We start from the raw sequence: 24683 nt of genomic DNA, 5'->3' as shown, positions 1-24683 counted from the left end.
TCCTAAGCCCAGAAGAACTCAATCTAGAGGCATAAATAGATATAATTAACTGAAGGAAAATGATGTGGCTGATCTTATTTATCGCTTCACTTATCTGGGTACACACATTGACTCACACACATACAGACATTCATTCACAGACACACTCATTCACTCACACACCAGGACACCTCCTTCACCTACTGCTACAAGTGCTGAGAGCTGCTGTGACCTGCTCCAGGCGCCGCGCTGTTTTCATCTATAGTCTGTTAAAGCACCTGCAAAATTCTCTCTTCAGGTTTTTATTTTTTTCAAAATGTTTATTTCCCCAAAATTGTATATATTCTTATAAATGTGTAATTGTGTTTAAAACGTTCACGTGGTATGGGAGACTCATAGTTGATGAAGACAATTCTATAAATGCCCTGAGTTTCACTGTGAATTGATGTTCATTGTACACTGCACAAATGTCTGCAGACACCACATAATTACACATTCAGTTATTCTAAGGTGCAGCTATTGGCTATTTCTTGTGTAAAATGTAAATAAATGTAAACAAGAACAAAATGCAATGATTTGCAAATCTCAGATTACAGACAACTGACCGCAAATCAAACCAGTCTCCAGTGCCTATAATTCTGAAAAGTCTTTACTAGCTGTTAGATCATTGCTGTGGGGATTTGATTGAAAGAGAGAGTAATGTGAGACATTGATGTTGGATAATAGTTCCAGCTCATCCGAAAGGAAAGCTTGCAAGCCTCCTGGCATATCTGGAAGCTTTTGTGAAGGTGAAGGTGGCCACCCAGGCCGCTCCTGTCCCCGTGAAGGCGGCTTCCACAGCTGCTCCTGTCTCCGTGAACGCGGCACCCGCTGCTCCTGTCTCCAAGAAGGCGGCGCCTCCAGCCGCACCTGTCCCCGTGAAAGCGGCGCCTCCAGCCGCTCCTGTCCCCGTGAAAGCGGCGCCTACAGCCGCTCCTGTCCCCGTGAAAGCGGCGCCTTCAGCTGCTCCTGTCTCCATGAACGAGGCACCAGCCGCTCCTGTCTCCGTGAACGCGGCTTCCTCAGCCGCTCCTGTCCCTGAGAAGGCGGCTTCCTCAGCCGCTCCTGTCCCTGAGAAGGCGGCTTCCTCAGCCGCTCCTGTCCCTGAGAAGGTGGCTTCCTCAGCCGCTCCTGTCCCTGCGAAGGCGGCTTCCTCAGCCGCTCCTGTCCCTGCGAAGGCGGCTTCCTCAGCCGCTCCTGTCTCTGAGAAGGCGGCTTCCTCAGCCGCTCCTGTCCCCGTGAAAGCGGCGCCTTCAGCCGCTCCTGTCTCCGTGAATGCGGCTTCCTCAGCCGCTCCTGTCCCTGAGAAGGCGGCTTCCTCAGCCGCTCCTGTCCCTGAGAAGGTGGCTTCCTCAGCCGCTCCTGTCCCTGAGAAGGCGGCTTCCTCAGCCGCTCCTGTCCCTGCGAAGGCGGCTTCCTCAGCCGCTCCTGTCCCTGCGAAGGCGGCTTCCTCAGCCGCTCCTGTCCCTGCGAAGGCGGCTTCCTCAGCCGCTCCTGTCCTTGCGAAGGCGGCTTCCTCAGCCGCTCCTGTCCCTGCGAAGGCGGTATCCTCAGCTGCTCCTGTCCCTGCGAAGGCGGCTTCCTCAGCCGCCTCTGCACCCGTGACTGTGGCCCCGGCCGCCTCTGTACCCGTGACTGTGGCTCCGGCCGCTTCTGCACCCGTGACTGTGGCCCCGGCCGCTCCTGGTCGTGTCCGTAGGTCGGCCACAAGGACTTTAGGGCCGATCCCTAGAATTGTGCCCAGGCTTCCCCACAGACATTTGCCAGTCCTGGGCATCCTCCTGTTTTGATTCCCATGACTGTTCCTGCCCTGGTTCCTGTCTCTGTCCTCGTCCTGGTACTGTGTCTGCCTTTGTCTCTGTTCCCGTCCCTGTCACTGTGTTTGTGTCTGTCCCTGTAAACGTCCTGGTCCCTGTTCCCCAGCCAAGTCCTGTCCAGTCCCCTGTTAATAATCCAGTCCAGTCCATGTTTCAGTCTAGTGTCTTGTCACCAGTCTCTTCTTCTGTCCAGTCTCCAGTCCAGTCCCCATTTCACCCCCATTGTCCAGTCTCTAGTCCAGTCCCCATTTCAACCCTCTGTCCAGTCTCTAGTCCAGTCCCCATTTCAACCCTCTGTCCAGTCTCTAGTCCAGTCCCCTTTTCAACCCTCTGTCCAGTCTCTAGTCCAGTCCCCTTTTCAACTCTCTGTCCGGTCTTCTGTCCAGTCCCAGCACCCAGCCTCTGTCCAGTCACATACACCTGTCCAGTCCTCCGTCTCGGGTCCTGTCCTGTCCTCAGTCTCATCTCAGTTCCTGTCCAATGTGCAACCCCAGTCTCCTGTTAAGTCTTGTGTTTCCACTCCTGTCCTGTCTAGTCCATTCCAGTCCCTAGTTCCATCTCCTGTTTCATTTTGTAAGTTACCTGTCCAGTCTCTTGTTTAGTCTCCTGTCCTGTCCTGAGTCCTGTCTCCTAATGGTTCCTTGTCTTGTCTCAATCTGTCTTGTTTTACGTGCTCTCTCTCAGGAGTTGCGTGTTCTGGAGGGGGCATCTGTCATGCCCTCATCCTGTCAGGTCTATTTTCCCCACCATGTGCTCTATCTGCACATGGCTTTGTCTGTTATTGTCCTTGTCTCCGCCCTAGTCCCGCCTTTGTTCCACCTCCTCGTCTGTGTCTCATTTGTTACCCTGCCTCCTCGTTATCTGTCTCAGGTGCATCTCGTCTGTGTTTTGTATTTAAGTTCCCTTGTCTAGTTCCTGTTGGTCAGTCATTCGTCTCATGCCCCAAGTCATTAGTGTTCCATCCAGTTTTGCTGTGTCGTGTTACTCAGTCTGGTCTGTCTGTTTCTGTCTTTTCCTAGGTCATGTTATTAAGTCTGTCTGTCATGTTTGCTATAACCCTCTGTGTTTAGTTTTGGATTTAGCACTGTGTTTATGTTTAGCTTTAGCTTCTGTGTTTGTTTAGATTTCTAGGTCTCTGTTAAGTATTTCTGTCTAGTTCTTTTCTTAGCTTACTATCTTTAGCTCTTTCTGTTTAGGTTTCTGTTTAGCTCTGTGTCCAGGTTTATCTATTTAGTTCTATGTCTAGGTTGAGTCTGTTTAGCTGTTTCTCTGTCCTGCTCCCTCTCTATCTGTCAAAGTCTCTCTGTCTTATATTTTGTCTAGTTATCTAAGTCTGTCTCTGGTTTATTATTATCTTGTGTTTCAATAAAGTCACTGTGATTTAGTAAGTGCGTCCGCCTTCGTCAGTCCACCCCGTGATACGTGACACCCACAACCTCCAGGCCCCTGGAGCTGTGTGACTGTGACACTACCTGCTGCGCCACCGTGCCGCCCTATTTCCAAGTTGTAAATAAAAAACAATTTAAAAATACAATATTAAGGTTATTACCCAAAAAACAATGAATGAATGAATTACTTTTGCTACAGTTCCTGATATTATTATTATTATTATATTTTTTTTTAAATATTGTTTCTGCTTTGTTTTTGGCCTGTGCAGTGATACAGCATCATTTAAGTAGAACTACTGGCCTGTGTTTGGGGCATGCCCTAATATTACACACTTCTCTACCGCTACACTTAAGGCTTAAAAGATTATTACTGCACTGATTCAGATTTTTCATTAACATGCCATTATATTTACCGTCTACTTCCTATTCTACTTCCTATAGTCTACAGTCTATTTCCAGTTTAACCACAGGTACTCGATATTCTCCACCTCAGTGTTTACCTATTTACCTCTAGAAAACATGAAGGTCCATCAGAACGTTTCAACGCCGGTGTTTGAGGGTCTATCCCTGCATTATGCCACTTATAAAAAAATAAAAATAGATTCAGTATTTATCCCAGGAACCGGATGGAATGCTAACTAAACTTTGTATATTTGAAATTATTTGCTCATGAATGAACTAGTGAAGCTTTGTAAGCTTTCTAGAGACAAAGTGACAATAAAGAGACAAACCTGCTTTGAGCATCACTGAACAGCATCTGGGTGGAGTTTACATGTTCTCCCTGTGTCTGTGTAAATAAATAAAACAGCTGACCTTAGACCATTACGGACCTCCAGAGATTATTCAAGTGTGAGAAACCCCTTCTTGAAGCACTTCCTGGACTTTATTATGTATTCAGCAATTTTTTACAAGCACCTCCTGGATGAATTGCTGCTCAATAAGCTCATGAACATGAAGTGGTTCAGTATTAAACAGGTTTTAAAGGTGTGTAATAATCTCATTCTGTCCTCACCCCCAGTCGTAGATCATAATCCTGTGAGGCTAGCATGCTCCACCACACAGGAGATCTTCTCTCCAGATCTGGGGGTATACTTCAGGTGAGAGTGGACCTGGTAGTACCAGTCTCCATCAGCCAGCTCCTCAGTGGTGGTCACATCAGTGGTAACTTTTTTTACCGTCTCTCTGCCAGTACACATCGATGTCTGGAGGGTAGAAGTCATATGCACTGCACATCAACATAGACATGTGACCGCCTCTGGGCTGCTGTTCTGCCCTGAGTTCCACCCACGGCCTCAGTGCAAAACACCAGAGGTATGACCAATACTTTAAGAAGATACTCATATTTGTGTGTTATTATTAGTGCAATCAAACAGAATAGGATTAAATAGACATGTATTTTCAGCAAGGTGTATTCTCAGATGTCTTTCGTAATCTTTCATAATATATCCACTTTGCACAGTTCACATTCAGAAAGTGTTCTGAGTGTGTGTTCACATTATATATGTCAGGAACGAGGGGCGGATTGAGGGAGGCGGACGCACTCGCTAAAACACAGTATATTTAATAAAGGCTTATAACAACACAACGAGACTTAAACAGAACGAAAACAAACGGAGCAAAGCAGGCTAAATTAAACACGGGTAACCAGACAGGGTAAGCGTGACAGACGGACAAAAAGCGAAAACAACGACAAATGAAAAGAGACGGGGAGAAGCTGTGGAGACAGACGGACAGACAAGAAAACACGACCGACTAGACATGGGAGAAATGAGAAATGTACGACAAACAGGACGTGACACAAGAGGGCTTAAATACAGACACAAACGAGACACACCTGGACAGATAACGAGGACGGGTTAACACATGACACGGACGAGGAGGCGGGACGAGGGCGGAGACAAGGATATAAACAAAACATAGCCATGTGCTAAAAGCACATGACCGGGGACAACAGACATGACAAGACGAAGGCGTGACAATATAACTGTGTAAATTAACCCAAAATACTTGCATTTCTTACAAATTGTCACTAGATTATTCTGATACATGAACATATCTGATACATTTAATATTTTACACATAAAATGTGTAAACATTTTTTTAAAGTGACACATGATATCATTAATGACTCTGACCGTCTCCTGCTCTATAGGCTTTAGTTAGCATTTTAACTCTTCTGATCATTCCTAATTACAGACTGTAACATGCAATCCCAGAACTAACATCCATGAAGGTCTAATGGGTTAATTAAAGGCATTGTCCATTCAAATTTAAAATAAAACAAAACTTTTAAAAAATGTGTTAAATATAAAATTGTGCCACAGAGTAAATGCTTATAACAATGTTATATTCAATAAATATTTACACAGCACAGTACTTTATTGGAGTTTAAGAGCTCTTAAGGATTCATTATAAAAGTCTTAAATAATATAAGTTACTTTGCTCTAAAATGACTGAACAATCAATTGTGTCATAAACAGATCATTTGTCATTTAGTGTGATTTCATAAATATTTTGAAGAGAGAAAGGCCAGCTTTGTTATTAATAACATAAAATTCTGTAAATTCTTTACTCTTGAAGTAATTTTACTAGTGATCTTTCAAGGTCTGACGGTGTAGTTGAATTTAAACACATGTTCTTGGATAACTGACCAGGGGTGCATTTCCCATACAATGACGGAGCCTTGCATTGAACTAATGTGGTAGGATGCATCATTAAACCAACCAACATCTGAAGTCTGAAGTTTTTCCCAAAACCATCATACTTTGTTAACCACAGTGGTTTGCACCCTCTTGGTTTACACCACCATAGTCCAAACTACAATGGTTCCAGATGTATTTGGTCTGGCTTTCACAGCGGGAAACTTGCAAAAACTCACTCATTTTGTAAAATTATGCGAAAATATGAGAGTTGTGACCGCAATTATTCATATTGTAATCATATATAATCAGCAGCCAAAAGAAAAAAAACATTACTTGAATTAAAAATAAATACATATGTCAAAATAAAACAAAATAAATAACAGTGACAATAGACAAAGATTTTTTTGTAACAAAAAAAAAAAATATGACAACGAGAACTCTCAGCAGTGTTCCTCAGTGGCGCAGTGGGCTCCATGTGAAAACCCCGTCTTTCTGTGTTGCACAGAGGTGAGTTCGAGACCCGAGAGCGTTCACTCTGTTGTTTTAAGAACAGCAGCTGAAGCTCTCAGTGAAACAGTGATTCACTAAAGTATTGTAAAGTAATCTATGTTGCCTCTTCTGATATATATTTGTAGTATATACCAACTTGATAACATTTTTTTATATGCACACACACACACACACACACACACACACACACACACACACACACACAAATCATACAGTTAAAGTGGTAGTTGTACTCGTAGTTTTTGTACTTGTAGTTTTTTTTTTTTCATGCTTTGTTTGACTTTTTTACCTCTGAGTGAGTCCTGTAGTAATTAAACAATTTAGAGCAGGTGGGAAATCTGTGAAAAAACAACTGCTATATGTTTATGCCCTAATCTCACACTTAAATATGATGGTTCTACATGGGTTCTTTAGTAAAGAAAAAGGTTCTGTACAGAACCTTGAACACTTGAAGAACCTTTGTATGATTAAAGGTTCCTTTGCAACATGAAAGTGTTCTTCAGATTGATGTAGAATGTGCTATAGAGGGTTCTATAGAGCACCTTGTAGAAAATACTTCTGTTGCCATAAACGGTTCCTTGAAATCATAGTTGTAAGCTTGAAATTATAGTAATAGAAGAACACTTTTTTGTGCCATGTAGAATCCTTTTCTAAATGTTGCCATATAGAACCATCTACAGCACGTTCTCCATCAGTCTGAAGAACACTTTCATAATACAAAGAAAACTTTAATCTCACTAAGGTTCTTCAAGTGTTTAGAGTTCTATAGAGAGGATCCTAGAATTCTGGGAACCCCAGAATCCCTTCAGTCTGGAACTCATCTGCCCACCCTGCTGCCTCAGGCCCTCACACCCAGACCCACTGGCTTTGGAGCATCTGCAGCCAGTGCAGCAAATAGCTCCTCACATCCCCAGTGTCCCCCACCCACCAGAGAGTAACTATGTTGAGCCTGCTACTTTAAGCAGCGGCGCAATATATTTTTCTTCTAATTATTCTTATTATTCGTTTCCTTGTCCGCTTTTCGAGTTTTCGAGCTATCAACTCCATTCCACCTGCAAATCGTGCGTCTTATAGCGATGATGTGGGCTTGTATACAGCTTTCCGATACCCGCACCCATTTGCACGCTACACTCGTTTTTCGCTCCGTTTTCTCCCAGTCATTTCTATAGAATTAATTTTCAAAGTGCTCTAACTCTGACAATTTTCAAGCTACGGACACAAGACCTCAGACGGTCGGACCCGGATACACCGGGACCCGTCACTTCCGTTTTCAGACCTCTTGCACTCATCCTTCCCTTTCTATCCTTCCTTCAAAATCCCTCCCTTCATTTGAATGGGTGATAGCTAGGGTGCGTGATGTCACCGCACACTAGCTTCTCTGCACGAAAACCATTTTTTTTCACTTTTTAGCTGAACAATTCACCATAACTTCCTCATAGAAACACCTTTTAAATTTGAACATTTTTGAAAATATAGTTTTTAAGTTATGATTTTTTGTTTTTAGTTTACTCACCATTACCCCCCACCATCAATTACACTGAAGTAGAAATGGACTCAGATTAGCATCACTCAGATGTTGCTATTATTATTATTATTATTATTATTATTATTATTGTTGTCTTAATACCCATTATATCCATCACTTTTACATCAGTACTATACTACTTAAAATATAGATTATTTATCTCAGTAGTTTGATCAGAGGAGGTTTCTTCCTCCAGCTTCGAGGGAGTTTTTCCTGCTGCTGTTGCCTTCCGTTGTTCACATGGAGCTTTTTGATTCACTTTGTAAAAGTTCACAGCATAAAAAGCGTTATATAAATAAATTTTGATTTTATTTGACTTTATTCTGCTCTTGTAACCACTGTGTTTTCTTTCACTGCATGCATGAGTGGATGACAAAACCTTTCTGCCTATCAAAATTTTCTTGTGAATCAGCTGTACTAAGAGAGGTATTGTCCCTGATTTTTTGCAATAACTGCTTTTACTAGATGTTAGACCATTTTTGTTAGGATTTGAGTGAAATCAGCCACAAAAAAAGTAACATGAGACACTGATGTTGGTTAATTATTCCAGCTCATCCTAAAGGTACTGAAGGAAGTTCCATCACTTTAGATAACACAGTTCCACTGCTCAACAGCACAATTATTCATTTAACGGACACAGTGACCTTAGGCGCACCTGCAGCTGCTATACAAAATCTGTCACAAACCACTGAGGGCGCCAGTGTATCATCAACGAAGCTTGAGTCCCCATGAAATCAAGTAATGCCATCTAGTGTTGAAATGGTGTTATATTTCTCATTTGCTGAATGTGATTAATTTTCTTAAAATGACTCTTGCTATATTTTAACTTGAAATGTGCAGCATCATACATTTAAATAGGGATCCTCTTCTTCCACCAGATTAGACTTTTTTTACGTTTAATTTGATTAACTTGAGCGGCATTTGCAGCGTTTTTATATCTATAAAGTGTAATATTCATCATGAGCCACTAGATGTCACACATTAGCTTTGCTGCAGCTGCAGCGGAAATAGAGGTCTTTCATTTTAGATTTATTAAAACATTTAGATTCCCCAGTTATTAATTTTAGAAGGAGATTAGAGCACAAAGCTGGTTTCTGTAAATTAATAACTTAACTGGATACCTAGATAATTTATTGAGCATTAAAAACTTGTTTTTTCTTGATTACCATCAAAGTGGAAACACAAAGGGAATCATTCGGGCAGCTCACTGAATGGTTTAAATATCTTGTAGAGTTTGAATATTGGCTGTAGGCCTCAGTTTGGGCAGCACAGCTTTAATAAAATTAAACCCCAAAACCATTAAAGAATAAAGGTTATGTATAAATTTGGTGGTCACTTGTGATTATTGCAAAAGACACCACCAAATCTTTTTTGCATAATTATTGTGAACTTATTATTTTCAGTGAAAACAGCACAGACCTTTTTTATCCTCAGGCTGCAGTGACAGAACTGAAACTGGAGAATTATGAGCAAATTGAGAGGTTTCCACACAGAGACAAACTCAGCAAGACACCTGTAAAAAATATTCATCCACATGTGACCTGAATGCAAACAGCTCTGAACCCACACTCCTGCATCCAGCCTTGGATATTACACATTACACCTGTGATAATGATGAAGTCATGTTAAAGTGTAGATAGGGCTTTACATCGTCCTGAAACAGAAGTACTGTTCAAATCAAATTAATATAAAAAAAAACAACCAAATATTTTACACAGTGCTAAAGTAAATCAGAAAGCATTCCTCATTTTTAATGGTATACTTTTATATACTTTATCTTTACAGCCCTCAGGATAAAGCAGGATTTAGCAAAGGATTAAACAGGATTTAAACCTTGCCCAGTGTTTAATGTCTATCTTTTCCGTTGCGGGTCTCAATACTGCAGCGTTTCACACAACACCATCACACCATTTCACCAGAAAAAGGAAGCTCATTAAAAGTCATCTATTACAGATGGCCCTTGGTCACAGAATATCTTCAAAATGGTGATGTCAACTAAGTTCACATCTGGTTTAAATCATCTGTCTTTGACTGATACATTGTTGTAATAAGCTAAGCACAGTTTGGAAACCTACAGTCTGAACCTGTCCCAGGGTCACAGCGCCAACACAAGAGGGCATCAAGGACAATAATAGCCTTCTATAGGTTTATAGTAGAACACTTGATAAACATTAGAGATCCTTAACCCTTTCAGTACTCTGGATATTAGCAGTTAGCATACACCATGTGGCCAAAATACTTTTTGTTCTGAAATGAAGGGAAGATACAGGATGTTGGCACATTGCTGTGAGGATTTGATGGAGTAAGGTCAGGTGCAGATGTTAATAGATTAGAGAACACTGTTCCACTGCTCCACAGCCCAGTGCTGCAGAACATTATACGGCTCCAGGCCTAAGCTCAGAGGTACACTTTCCCAGGCACATGGTTTATAATAAGGAATGTTTACACTGATATCGAGTTATTTCTCTTTTTCTCTGATATGATATTACAGGCCCTCAGCAAAAACTGGAAGCTTCAAACTTTCAGAAGCGCTGTGCTTGCCAGCTGCGGCTAACAAACCAAACACCACTCTATTTCGGTTCTGGTTGAAGAAGTCAACACAAACTAAAGGAAACCACAAACTGAGTCAATCAGATGAGTCTGAGAAAGCCCCTGCACTTCCACCAAGGACCTGTGAAGTAGCAGTGATAGAGTTACATCATCAGTCTCTGGATAAATCTAATATTAAAGTTGTTGAGCTGTAGAGAGTTATGAGATCAATAAACAGTCTATTCACAGCTGGTGGACTCCAAATCCATGTCTTGTTTTCTGGCCAGTTTATTCCATAATCAGAGACATTGGATACTGAAATTCCTAATCAGAGATATGGATTCCAAGACTGTCAGTGACTTTAAATAATAAAATGCAATAAACTGAGCACAGCCTGGAAACGTCTGAAAGTGACAGACCAGATAAATCCTCCAGACAGGCTTTCTGTCTTTCTCTCTCTTTATCACTAACTCACTCACTCAGACTTACACAGATGTCAATCCAGCATGGCTTTAATAATAAAGTTCACAAAAACACATCATACTTTTACTTTAAAAGTGACATTGTCTGCATCTGGAGCCCATTCTGCTCAAGGGATCTTTTTATTACGCTCTCAAAAGGGCATAGTGAACAAGGTAGCAGAGCAGGGATTGGCAGAGATCTGGAGGAACCTCAGTCTGCTGCACATTCTTCACAGTTATGGTAGATTCCCTCAGACATGAGCATGTGAACTAGAGAGCAAGTTGCAAAGGGAGCTAAGTCATGCTGTGAACCCCCCCAACCTCCAGTGTTTCCAGGCCCCTCTTCAGTTCATGGCCTACACTACACTAGAAGAACACACTCCAGACCGGGCGACAGTCCGTCACACACTCACACAGTCCCACAACAAACTCTTCACACACAGTGACCTGAGGAGAGGATTGTACCCAAGACCCTTACGCTTAGACCCCAAAGCTGTGCAGCAGTGACACCCCCCCAGCAGAGTGACCCCCATCCAGTGAACATTCAGATGTTAACATTACAACCTGCAGCTGAAGATCAGGGCTGAACCATTCCTGAGGTTTATGAAGTTAATCTGGAGCTCAGTTACAGACTCAGGCCAGACTCAGCTGCGCCACCGTGCCGCCCAAAACAATGAACTTGAATTGAAAAATCTGTGTGTGTGTTTGTGGTGTTGGTAAACTGAGCACACTCGGGTAAAACCAGTTTATAAAAGCCCTGAGAGGCCCACTGTAATCAAAATGCCAAAACAACACGTCTTTGAACAAGTTCACCTTCAAACCAGAGCCCAGAGGAACCAGGAAACAAAGCTGTGCTTCTCATCATTGTTTTCATCATTTAATCAAATACAAATCTGAAAAGTGTGACGTACAAAAGTATTCAGCTCCTTTATCAATACTTTGTAAACCCAACTTTCGCTGCGATTACAGCTGCAAGTCTTTTGAAGTATGTCTCTACCAGCTTTTCGCATCTAGAGACTGAGATTTTTGCCATTCCTACTTTGCAAAATAGCTCAAGCTCAGCCAGGTTGGATGGAGAGCGTCTGTGAACAGCAGTGTTCATGTCTTCCCACAGATGCTCAATGGGATGTAGGTTGGGACTTTGACTGGGCCCATTCTAACACATGAATAGTCTTTGATCTAAACCATTCCACTCTAGCTCTGGCTATATGTTTAGAGTCATTGTCTCCTTCCCTGCCTCAAGTCTTTTGCAGCCTCCAACAGGTTTTCTTCCAGGATTAACCTGTATTTAGCTCCATCTATCTCCCCATCAACTTTGACCAGCTTCCCTCTCCCTGCTGAAGAACAGCATCCTCACTGCATGATGCTACCACCACCGTGTTTCACAGTGGGGATGGTGTGTTTCTCCACCACACATAGTGCTTTGTATTTAGGCCAAAAATTTCAACTTTGGTCTCATGACCAGAGCACCTTCTTCCAGGTGTTTTTCCAGGCTTATGGCACGTTTTATGTCTTTCTTTCAACAATGGTTTTCTTCTTGCCACTCTTCCATAAAGGCCAGATTTGTGGAGTGCTTGACTTATAGTTGTCCTGTGGACAGATTCTCCCACCTGAGCTATGGATTTCTGCAGCTCCTCCAGATTGACCATGGGCCTCTTGTCTGCTTCTCTGACCAGTGCTCTCCTTGCTTAATCTGTCAGTTTGGGTGGACGACCATGTCTTGGTAGGTTTGCGGTTGTAGAATACTTTTTCCATTTTTTTAATGATGGATTGAACTGTGCTCCTTGGGATGCTCAAAATTTGGGATATGTTTTTATAACCTAACCCTGCTTTAAACTTTTCCACAACTTTATCTCTGACCTGTCTGGTGAGTTCCTTGGTCGTCATGATGCTGTTGTTCACTAGTGTTCTCTAACAAACCACTGAGGCCTTCACAGCGCAGGTGTATTATACTGAGACTAAATTACAAACAGCTGGACACTATTAACTGAGTAAGTGACTTCTGAAGGCAGTTGATTGCACTGGGTTTTATTTAGGGGAATCAGAGTAAAGGGGCTGAATACTTTTGTCACACTTTTCAGATTTTTATTTAAATCAAAATTTGAAAACCATGTATCATTTTCGTCCACTTCACAATTATGTGCTACTTCGTGTTGGTGTATCACTTAAAATCTCAATAAAATACATTTAGGTTTGTGGTTGTAAGGTGAAAAAATTTGAAAATGTTGAAGAGGTATGAATAATTTTGCAAGCCACTGTATATACTGTATATAGATAAACCATATATCAAGCAAATTCTAGGACAAAGGAAGAGTCATAGTGTATGTAGACCATGCACAGTGTATTTTCAACATTTCAATATAAGCTTCAGAGTTGTTATGGAATTCTGTGAAACCAAATCCATGGCTGCATGCTGAAAGGGGTAAGTCCAGAGGAGCAGAGGGAACAGAGAGATATGTCTGCTGACCCTGAAAAGAAGTAAAAGTGACATTTCTTTCTTTCACTTCTCTTCTCAGATTACTGCCATAGAGCCACGAGTTCACCTCAGCTGATGTCCAGAAATCAATGAGAGTTTACAGTTGACTACACTGGTGAAAGACAGAAGTAAGTCATGTGTCTCAAGTATAATTTTTCCCCCTAAATTCACTAATTACCAGCATCTCTTTCAGTTTCATGATGCTGCTGCTGTGAGTGTGAAGACAGACTTAAGAGTCATTTGTATTGAGCCACCCCCAAAACACACTCACCATTACATAAAAAGAAAGAAAATCAAACCCAGACAGAAAAGTGTATTTTTTTTATGGTTTCATAGCAATAACAGAGTTGATATTATCTCTCTGATACAGGTGATTAAAGCTGTGTAATGGACTCCACTGCTCCTCCACCTTAGTCTCCAGCTCAGCTCCAGAACCTGCAGCAGTTCAGAGAAAACAGCTCAGTGTTACACTCACTTTAACTGATCACTTCAAACTGAAGATTAAAACCACAGTGCAGCTCTTACCAGCTCTTAACTCGGCACCAGAATCCGCCCTGAAACACATTAATAATCACACAGTGAATTATATTAATACATTAAACCTCCAGATCAATGAATATCAGTTAAACTCTGTGATCTCCACTCACCTGAGGATTTCTTCTTGTAGTAGATGAACCCAGCAGCTGAGAGGATGAGCCCCAGCACCAGCCCCGACGCTCCGATAGCCATCTTACTCCTCTCAGACTCAGGAAGAGAAGGATCTGAGAGACACAGATGTTTAATATTTGTATTTAATCTAAACTACTTCTGAAGAAATTAAGATACACAATTCGTAGTATTCGCTCGTCTGTCTTCACACGCATATAAAGTTGAGTGACATCCCATTCTTAATCCACAGGGTTTAAATTGATGTTGGCCCACCCTCTATATAACAGCTATAACAGTTTCAACTCTCCTGGAAAGACTTTCCACAAGGTTTAGGAGCGTGTTTATGAGAATCTTTGACCATTTTTCCAGAAGCTCATTAGTGAGGTCACACACATGTTGGAAGAGGCCTGGCCCTCAGTTTCCACTCTGATTTATCCCAAAGCTGTTCTGTCAGGGTGAGGTCAGGACACATCAGTCAAGTTCTTCCACAACAAACCCACTCATCCATGTCTTTATGGACCTTGCTTTGTGCACTGGTGCACAGTCATGTTGGAACAGGAAGGGGCTGTCCCCAAACAGTTCTCATAAAGTTGGGAGGATGAAATCATCCTGAATCTCTTGGTTTTGTGAGGCATTAAGAGTTCCTTTCACTGGAACTAAGGGGCAGAGCCCAAGTCCTGAAAAACAACCCCACACCATAGTCCCCTGCCCTCCACCAAACTTTACACTCAGCACAGTGGTGGTCCAGTGGCGGTGTGCTTCCATCCGAAGTTTTGAATTGCACTTGGTAATGTAAGGCTTGGTTGCAGCTGCCTTGGAAACCCATTTCATGAAGCTCTCCATGCACTGTTCTTGAGTGAATCTGAAGGCCATATGAAGTTTGGAGGTCTGTTGTGATTGACTACAGAAAGTTTAAGACCTCTGAGCACTATGCCCCTCAGCATCCACTGACCCCCCTCTGTCATTTTATGTGGCCTACCACTTAATGGCTGAGTTGCTGTGGTTTCAAATTTCTTCCACTTTGTTATAAAACAAAGTTTTATAAAACAAAGTTTCTTCCACTGACTGTGAAATATTAAGTATCAAGAAAATTTCATGAATTTTCTGGTGCAGAAAATTCTGTACCATGCTGGAATTCACTAAGCTCCTGAGAGTGACCCAATCTTTCACAAATATTTATAGAAGCAGTCTGCATGCCTAGGTGCTTGATTTTATTCACCTGTGGCTATGGAAGTGATTGGAACTGAAGATGTGGAATACTTTTGGCAATATAGTGTAGCACTATGCAGATCATTAATAAGTGTGTAATCACGTTTTTGTGATTGTATGATTGTAACAATTTGAATTTACCCCTGAATGAAAAGGCTATTTCCAAGTTGTGAGTGACTAATAATTCAATAGCTGTAGCTGTAGAGAAGTGTGTAATATTAGGGAAATGCCACAAACACAGGCCAGTATTTGTACTTAAATGATGCTGTATCACTGCACAGGCCAAAAACAAAGCAGAAACAAGATTTTAAATCAATAATATCAGGAAATGCAGCAAAAGTCATTCATTCATTCAGTGTTTTTGGGTAATAACCTTAATATTGCATTTTTAAGCCTTAAAAAATTATTACTGCTCTGGTTCAGATTTTTCATTAACATGCAGTTATATTTACAGTCTACTTCTCACCCAAGCTTTATTTCCAGTTTAACCCTTAAACCACAGGTATTCAATATTCTCCACCTCAGTGATCACCTATTTATCTCTAGAAAACATGACGGTCCATCAGAACTTTTAAATGCCGGTGTTTGCGGGCCTATCCCTGCGTTATGCCACTTATATAAAATAAAAATAGATTCAGTATTCATCCCAGGAACCGTATGGAATGCTAAATAAGCTTTATATTTTGAAATTATTCGCTTGAAGTCGAGTGAAGCTTTGTGAGAATGTTTTGTTTCCAGAGACAAAGTGACAATAAAGACAAGCACATCATGGATGAATTGCTGCTCAAACAGCTCATGAACATGAAGTGGTTCAGTATTAAACAGGTTTTAATGGTGTGTAATAATCTCATTCTGTCCTCACCCCAGTCGTAGACCATAGGTTCTGAGAAGCTGGCGTGCTCCACCACACAGGAGATCTTCTCTCCAGATCTGGGGGTGTACTCCAGGTGAGAGTGGACCTGGTAGTACCAGTCTCCATCAGCCAGCTCATCAGTGGCGGTCACATCAGTGGTAACCTTTTTACCGTCTCTCTGCCAGTACACATCGATGGCTGGAGGGTAGAAGTCATATGCGCTGCACATCAACATGGACATGTGAGCGCCTCTGGGCTGCTGTTCTGCCTTGAGTTCCACCCTCGGGCTCACTGCAAAACACCAGAGATATGACCAATATTTTAAGAAGATATTCATATCTGTGTGTTATTATTAGTGCAATCAAAGAGAACAGGACTAAATAGACAGGTATTTTCAGCAAGGCGTATTCTCAGATGTCTTTCGTAATCTCAGTGAACCAACTGATGATGTGATTCCTAAAATATATCCACTTTGCACAGTTCACATTCAGACAGTGTTCTGGGTGTGTGTTCACGTTACAGAACTGTGTAAATTAACCCAAAATGCCTGTATTTCTTACAAATTTTCACTAGATTGTTCTGATACATGAACATATCTGATACAATACATTATCCCTTACATTTAATATTTTACACATAATCACTTTTTTTAATGTGACAAATTATATCATTAATAACTCTATGACTGTCTCCTGCTTTATAGGCTTTAGTTAGCATTTTAACTTTTCTGATCATTCCTAATTACAGACTGTAACCTGAAATCCAAGAACTAACATCCATGAAGGTCTAATGGGTTAATTAAAGGCATTGTCCATTAATTTTTAAAATCTAAAACTAAACTTTTATAAAATTACATTTTAAAATCGTGCCACAGAGTAAGTACCACAGTGTTATATTCAAGAGATATTTACACAGTACAGAACTTTAATACAGTTTAAGAGCTCTTAAGAGTTCATTATAAAAGTCTTATATTAAGTTACGTTGTGTCATAAACAGTTCATTTTTCATTTAGTCTGCTTTCATAAATATTTTGAAGAGGGAAAGACCAGCTTTATTATTAATCATTTAAAATTCTGTAAAGTCTTTATTCTTGCTGTAATTTGACTAGTAATCTTTCAAGGTCTGATGGTGTAATTGAATGATGACAGTGATGAGCTAATCAGACACTATAAATAACTATTTAAAAATTGTTCTTGTGTTTCCTTGTTGTGTGCCATGCACACCTAAGCACATGGCTTTTTTGTTTGTTTGTACTTTTCTCCTCCCTTGTCTCTCATGTCCATGCCCCTCCTATTCCTGTTCCCACCTATGACTACTTTGTGGACCTGCTCTGTCGTTATGCTACTTAGGTGTTCTTTGTCTGTGTATTTACTCCTGTATTTTCCCTGTGTCAGGTCTTATATGTGCGTGTTTGTCTCCACAGATCAGTGCACGGCTGGTTCATATCTAGTTCATTAAGGTTTGTTATAGTATTCTGTGTCCTGTTTGTGTTTATCTTCAGATTATGCTTTGTGTTTGCTTTTAGTTAGAGTTTAAACTCTGCAACTGTTTTCTACTCCCATGCGTCTTCTACTACTCATCTTCCCCTCTGTAACTGTCCCCTCTTGTTTTATCAAGATACATGGAAGCTACTGACACCCAGAAGCTGTTTTCAACCTTCAACATCTCCTCCAATTGAATTTTTCCAAAACTGAACTACTGGTCCTCCCAGCCAAGCAAGCTATTCTCCACAACATCAGCATCAAGCTAGAGTCCCTATCAGTGGAACGAGCTTCCAAGCACCATCAGAGCAACAGGAACCCTCTCCGCATTCAAGAAATCCTTGAAAACCCAGCTCTTCCGAGAGTATCTCTTGCACTGAATGTCTTTCTTTAATGCACTTATTACTTCCTGCATATTGCACTCAGTGTAAGGTATTTTGTATAAATCGTGCTGTAGTTTGAATGTTAGATCCTCTTTTGTAAGTCGCTTTGGATAAAAGCGTCTGCCAAATGCATAAATGTAAATGTAAATGTTATCGTTTTCTGTAATGTTGATTTTTCCTTTAATGCTGTTATCATAACATCTTCCAAGCCCACAACATCCACTCCCAAACAAACTTAACCAAATCATGTTTCCCAGTTCTAGTCCCTCATTTTACAATTCTTATTAATCATTCTCTAATTCTTGATCATAGCTTCCTTCTATGTACGAGATAGCTGCTATTACTCCTATACTTAATAAAACCCTAGTTTAGACCCATCTGATTTAAATAACTAATAGCCCTATATCTAACCTTCCTTTACTGTCTAAGGTTACTAAGCAAACACTGTTGCCAGCCAGCTATACATTTTTTTTGGAGATAAACAATCTCTTTGAACCTTTTAAGTCTGGCTTCAGACCATTACACAGAACTGTAATAGCACCAGTTAATGCTCTCCTTGTATCTGCAGATGCTGGTGGACACAGCACCCTCCTGCAACAAGACCCGAGCACAGGCTTTGATGCAGTGGATCATTCCATTATTCGGTCACCGCCTCATGAGCTTAGCATTAATGGCACTGTCCTGGACTGGTTTCGATCATTCTTAAGACATAGAAAGCAGTTTGTTAGTCTCTCTGCCCGCAACTCCTTTTCCTCTGTGACTCAAGGGGTCCCACAAAGGTCTGTCTTAGGACACCTCTTGTTTATTGTATACATTCTTCCCCTTGGTTGCAAAAGACATTTTATGTAATTTCAAAGTACCACAGTACTAGTGAACTCCACTAGAGTACCAGCATCTCAGATTGAAACAAATACTTCTTATTTAGCAAAACCCTTCTCTTCAGTCTCACCTACACCTTCCTTTGTGTTTTCATCAGCTCAGAGCAAAACCTGTACCTACTCGGCACAGTTGGAACCATAAACAAGTAGGGACTAAAGTACCAGGTTCCAGGGACCAGGACCAGATTTGGCCAGTGGAAAAGCAAAAGAGCCGAGCTGAGCCTAGTCATGTAGGTTACATGTAATAGAAAAGCCCCATTAGTGTTCTCCGTGTGGGAAAAGCCAGTCCATTGTTAGTTTGTTGGTTTTGCTGAAGAGTGTGTGTGAAGTTTGGGAGCTGTCACTGTCCCATCTCTTGGGGAGGGCAAAACAAATGTATAGAGGGCTAAAGATTCCACAGGGCAGGACTAACGTGCATGCATGGCTGTCCCGAGAGTGAAGACAAGGAGCTGAGGATAAAAAATACACTGTGGGTATGTGGCCTCTTTCTCTGCTCAGTACACCTTTACTCCAATATATATTTACATTGAAATTAGTGCTGTTATTGCTGTTATTATAACATTTGTTTACAATCCTCATTGTTGGTGTTGCTGTCTCTCTTTCCCCACTGATCAAAAATGGTGTGTCATCCTTGACCCAACACTCTTGCTTAGTACTCACATCAATTCTGTAGTTCATCTCTGTAACATCAATAAAATTATATAATCTCTCTCTCTCACGCTGCTGAGAAAATGTTTATTTTTTTTAGATGGTCCAAAATCCAGATTGTCCAAAACTCTCAACATTTCTACATTTGCTCTGGAAGTCACTTCCTCCTTCAATTAAGCTGTATCTCTCTATGTATTTATTCAAATATAATCTAAAAACACATCTCTTAATGCCTGCATACAATCTTTCAAGAGCCTGAGTTGTTCCATCAAGATATTTGTTTATATCCAGGACTGCCCTTCTGTATTACTTACAGTAATTCCTGTTGTGTGTAATCCTACATGTAACAGCAAGTGTAAATGTTTTGGGTCCTTGAAAAGTTCTGTATCAGTATTATCATTATATTATTATTAATTATTAAGTTTTACAGCCTAAATATAACAGTCTAATATCAGTCTGAATGGAGAGACACAGACACAGCTTGTTTAACCAATGTCCTGGTATAACACTGTGGTAGGATGTACACTTAAAAATTAAGGCGCTACAAAGGGTTCTTTGAGAAATGCCATAGAAGAGCCACTTAAGAATGTGTTTGCTTAAGAGCTGTGTTAGTGTGAAGAACATTTTAAAAGTTATAAACGCATCTCTCAATGTTAAAGCTCTTTACCCTTTTAAACGTATTAGACAATGATTCTTTATGGATACATTTTTATACCTTTTCTCCTGGTTTTGGAGTAGGGACACAGGGTAACTATTATAATTTAGTTTTTTGAAATAGATTTTGTTTATTTAGTTGTTTTGGAATTTTGTTTTGTCTCACCCCTGAAATTATTACTTCTTCTCAAACTGTCATCAGAAAATCAGTTTTATTCAACATGGTGATATCAAATGAGTAAAATAAATAAATAACATAATTTTGCCATGTACATTGAGTCTGTGTTTTGGTCTGTACACAAGCTTGAGATCATTACTTTCCTGAAAATCTCACAAATCCCACGCTGTCTCAGACATAAATATCTGTGCACACTACTGAGCCTAAATATGCACATTATAGTTCAAAGTCCTGTTTATTTGGGATATTTTTAACATTTAGGCTAAGAAATTTCAGAACTATGTTATATTGGCCTGTATTATTAAATCCACACTGTAACTGTAGTATTCTAATTAAACTAACTGACACAGTAAGCATGAGATTGGAAAAATGACAGCATTAAGGATGTGACACATTTATATTAGCTTTGACAGTATATTTAATTAAATTAAAATGGCTTCCTGAGGCCTACAACAACATTATAACATATTAACATAGTATAATTACCATCCTCTGTAAAACAGCGTCTCAGATTCAAAACAAGCTTTAGTTTTATTTCCACTGATACTGCAGGGTATTTAATTTACCACAGCTGGGTTTAGTCTTGTTTAGTTTAATTTAAAGCACAGTAGTGTCATTCAGATTAACGTTAATTTACTGAACTCTACTGAACTGACAGTGCTATTGCCTCATTAGATTTTTCTACATATTTAATTTAGTTTTACTTTATTATTATAAGGTTAGTGTACAAAATTAAGAAGTTCATCTAAGACTGGAAATGTATAAACATATAATATTTACAGATAAATGATGTTAAAACTAATTATGTGATCTGTTATGTACTGATGTAAAGAAAACATTCTGAAGAGAATGGATAGAAATCTTTTAAGCCACAGAACCAATGATAGCATTTAGTGTTATTTGTTTATAAAATTAAAATGTTTTTGTCTGTAATCACATTTCATATTAATCTAATCAATCTTATCAACCATCTGTATTTACACAAGTCAAACTGAAAGAGAAGGTATCATCATTAAAAAGTGAAATTTTACACTAATCTTAAGCTCTATTTCGTAAGATTAAGGAGGAGCAGAGTGGTGTTAAAGTGTGTGTTAAAGCTGAGTGTAAATGAACAGGTCAGTGGTGGTTTAGTTGTTTCTGAGCTGCACTGATTCACACTCACCTGCCTTCTCCAGAACAGCAGAGAAATCAATCTCCAGGTTTTTTCTGCAGCAACTCTCCAGTACTCTCATCTGTTACAGTGTTCTCGAATCTTTTAATAAGAACAGACTGCAGTGTCACTCACCTGTTTTATCCAGTATATTAGAGTAGAATATTGGTAGGTTGTGTTTGCAGTATCTCTCCAGTTCACCTCTCATCCTCAGGACATAATCACCGCGGTTATAGTACTCTGCAGTCTTTACTCCGTACTCAGTGAAGCCGACAAACTCCCCCACAGTGCTGTTAAACCGTGCATATGGAACCTTATTGAAATATTCAGTTCTAATAAATTCCACATCGGTCAGTGCTGATGAACTGGTGAGACATTCATCAACTCTAAATACATAATATCCATGTGTCCTCACTAGAGTGGAAAAAAAGAAATATTTACAATAACAATTAAGTCTGTGTAAGAAAAAAAAAAACATGAAAAAAATTAAAGCAAAATCTACGATTGTGGGAAAACGCTGTTCTCTGGTTTATGTTCAGAAGCACCACGTCATTTAAGGTGGAATGTTGTGTTTGAGGAGAAAAACGAAAAAAAGTGTAAATTGTCTGTAAGTGTTTATTCACTGTTTATTCCCACAGAAACTCATGTGTAACTCGAGCTGTTTAGTTTTGTAGCACTTTCGCTCTGTGTTTACTTTCATGCAATTAGCGCTCTCCCGACTTTAGAGTCAGTTCCACCTTAAGTAATGTAACTGTAACAGCAAAAATAAGTCAGTGTCATCCCCCTATGGAGCAGGAATAGAGCAACATCCTCATCTCTTTTTTATGATTTTCAACATTTATATTTGCTGTTTCTCCGCAGAGAGAGAGAGAGAGAGAGAGAGAGAGAGAGAGAGAGAGAGAGAGAGAGAGAGAGGAAACCTAGCATGTCTGACAATGACACTTTTTACCCATTTACAGTCACTGGGGCTTCGTAAACAGATTAGACCGTTTTCCAGCATAAGCAGGGAGCAGCACATGGAGAAGAGATGACCTCAGAATTTTACAAAAAGTAGTTTTGGATTAAAATCAACAAATCATATTTTGCAGATGAATTTGCTCCCTTTGTGATTTAGAGAACTCTGGGATACTTCACTCAGTCATAAGTAATAGCTACGATTAGCATGATTCTTGCATTTGTTTTGACTTTCTATTAAATAAAAAATTCTATAAAAATATAACACATGTTAAACTAATTTAAATTAAACTCTTTTACATCAACACAGTTCCACCTTTCAGACTCATTACACAGTAAATTCACCAGTGTTAAATCAACACAATTAGTGTTAATTTAACACTGAGAGTGTTATATTATTACACTAACAGTGTTAATTTAACACTGGTGAATTTACTGTGTACATTTGTCAGAAATTACTTCTTGAAATATATAATGCATAAATACACATTTTAAATCCAGTCTTCACCTGTTCACTTCAGTGTGTTCTTCCAGATGCCTCTCCACACACTGATAACTTCACTGATAACAAACCGTTACAACCGTATTCATGTTTATTTTATATGAAGTCTATAAAAGTTCAGATTCACATCAAATCAGCAAATCACATTTACACTCCAGATAAAAGTCTGTGTGTTACACGCATAAAACTACTCAGATAAGGGTAAATATAAACACACCTGTTCTGACGGTCAGAGTCAGGAGGAGCAGCAGCTGCAGACTCAGGTTCATTTTCACCTCGATCTGTGTCCAACAACTGAGAGAGTTTCAGAGAGAGAGAGGGTTCCAGTTCATACACACAGATCTGTTCACCAATCAGTCACAATCACATACACCACTTCATCACCTGTTACTAGGCAGAGGCAGAAATGCATCTTTCCTGGTGACTTCATAGTAATGACAACTGCCAAAGCTGTGCACAAATCAGTGTAATATTGAAAATAAAAAAATCTTGTTATATTAGCGTTAACTTAAATGTGTCAATTGTGATATCAGTTATGTTCATGCATGTGTTTAACATTTTTAGAGCTGTTGACTGTGACTGAGTGATAAACTAATGTAAGGCTGTTTCATTATTCAAATGACACTTAGAGTTAGGAGTCTAGAAATCACAGCATCAACACGGTACTAAATCATCAAAGAAAATATTTTTATGGCAAAGCTAGTTTTCAGTGTAGTTGACTAATTAGTTCGGCCTTTATTTCACAACACAGAGCTCAAAGTGAGTGGTAAAAAATGTTTTTTTCAGCCTCAGATTGTCTGGATTTACTGTGAAGAACATTTTCTTTAAATATTTTAAAAGCTCTCAGTCAATTCTGGTACAACACATGACGTCAGTGAATGTCTAGCCACTTGGTCAGTTGATCAGTTTTACGTTCATTTTGTTATGTTGAGGCCTTGTGTCAAATAATGGAAAAAATAGTATGTTTTGTCTCATCAATCTGCAATCAATACCCTATATGGCAAAGTGAAAACAGAATTTGTTTGGAAATGTATTATATAGGAAATTTTTTTAAATTTTCATGGACAAGATATTTAGCTTTGGGGGCCTCCCATGTCTCCCAGGTATATATCTCAAATGAAAGAAGTCTGGAACAACCACACAGTAAATTAACCAGTGTTAAATCAACACTATTAGTGTTAAATTAAAACAGTTAGTGTAATAATTCAACACTCTCAGTGTTAAGTTAACACTAATAGTGTTGATTTAACACTGGAGAATTTGCTGTGCAGGACTCTTCCTGTTGCTGGCCGCCCCTCCAAACTAAAGTAATCAGGGGAGTGACAAAGGTGACCAAAAACCCAGTGGTCACTCTGGCTGAGCTCCAAAGATCCTGTGTGCAGGAGAAGCTTCCAGAAGGTCAACCATCATTGAAGCACTACACCAATTTGGGTATTATTCCAGAGTGGCCAGACAGAATTCTCTCCTCAGAATAAAACGCATGAAAGTACCTAAAGGATTCTAAAAACATTTTGTCCTCAGTTCTAAGCATTATTTCTGGAGGAAACCAAGCACTGCTAATCACCTGTGGCAGTGGCAGTATCATGCTGTGGGGGTGTTGTTCTGTGGCTGGGACAAGTCAGGGTTGAGGGAAAGTTGAATGGGGCAAAGTGCAGAGATATTCTTAATGAAAACATGATTCAGAGAATTCTAGACTTCAGTCTGGGCCGAAGATTCACCTTCCAACAAGACAATGTCCCTAAGCATACAGCCAAGACAACACAGGAGCGGCTTAGGGAC

The 24683-nt window shown here is 40.0% G+C and overlaps 1 protein-coding gene across 3 annotated transcripts; it reads right to left on the bottom strand.

Annotated features, from left to right (window-relative positions):
- Nucleotides 1-13019: 13019 nt before the first annotated feature.
- On the bottom strand, nt 13020-23200 carry LOC136666641 (H-2 class II histocompatibility antigen, I-E beta chain-like). Of its 3 annotated transcripts, none has more exons than XM_066644955.1 (6): nt 23122-23200; nt 21584-21862; nt 16086-16367; nt 14014-14127; nt 13892-13920; nt 13020-13801 (listed from the first exon to the last, which is right to left on the bottom strand). In XM_066644955.1, the coding sequence occupies exons 1-5, from the start codon at nt 23171-23173 to the stop codon at nt 13898-13900; spliced, it is 750 nt and encodes a 249-aa protein (XP_066501052.1). In that variant the 5' UTR covers nt 23174-23200; the 3' UTR covers nt 13020-13801; nt 13892-13897. The 3 variants fall into 3 exon arrangements, with proteins under 3 accessions (XP_066501052.1, XP_066501053.1, XP_066501054.1); XM_066644956.1 differs by having other exon boundaries at nt 21584-21738; nt 23122-23184; XM_066644957.1 differs by lacking the exon at nt 21584-21862 and having other exon boundaries at nt 23122-23184.
- Nucleotides 23201-24683: the final 1483 nt, after the last annotated feature.

The sequence above is a fragment of the Hoplias malabaricus genome, chromosome 14 (genome assembly GCF_029633855.1).
Source record: "Hoplias malabaricus isolate fHopMal1 chromosome 14, fHopMal1.hap1, whole genome shotgun sequence".
Taxonomy (NCBI): Eukaryota; Metazoa; Chordata; class Actinopteri; order Characiformes; family Erythrinidae; genus Hoplias; species Hoplias malabaricus.
The sequence above is the reverse complement of the archived record's forward strand: the minus strand, read 5'-3'. Positions and strand labels throughout refer to the sequence as shown.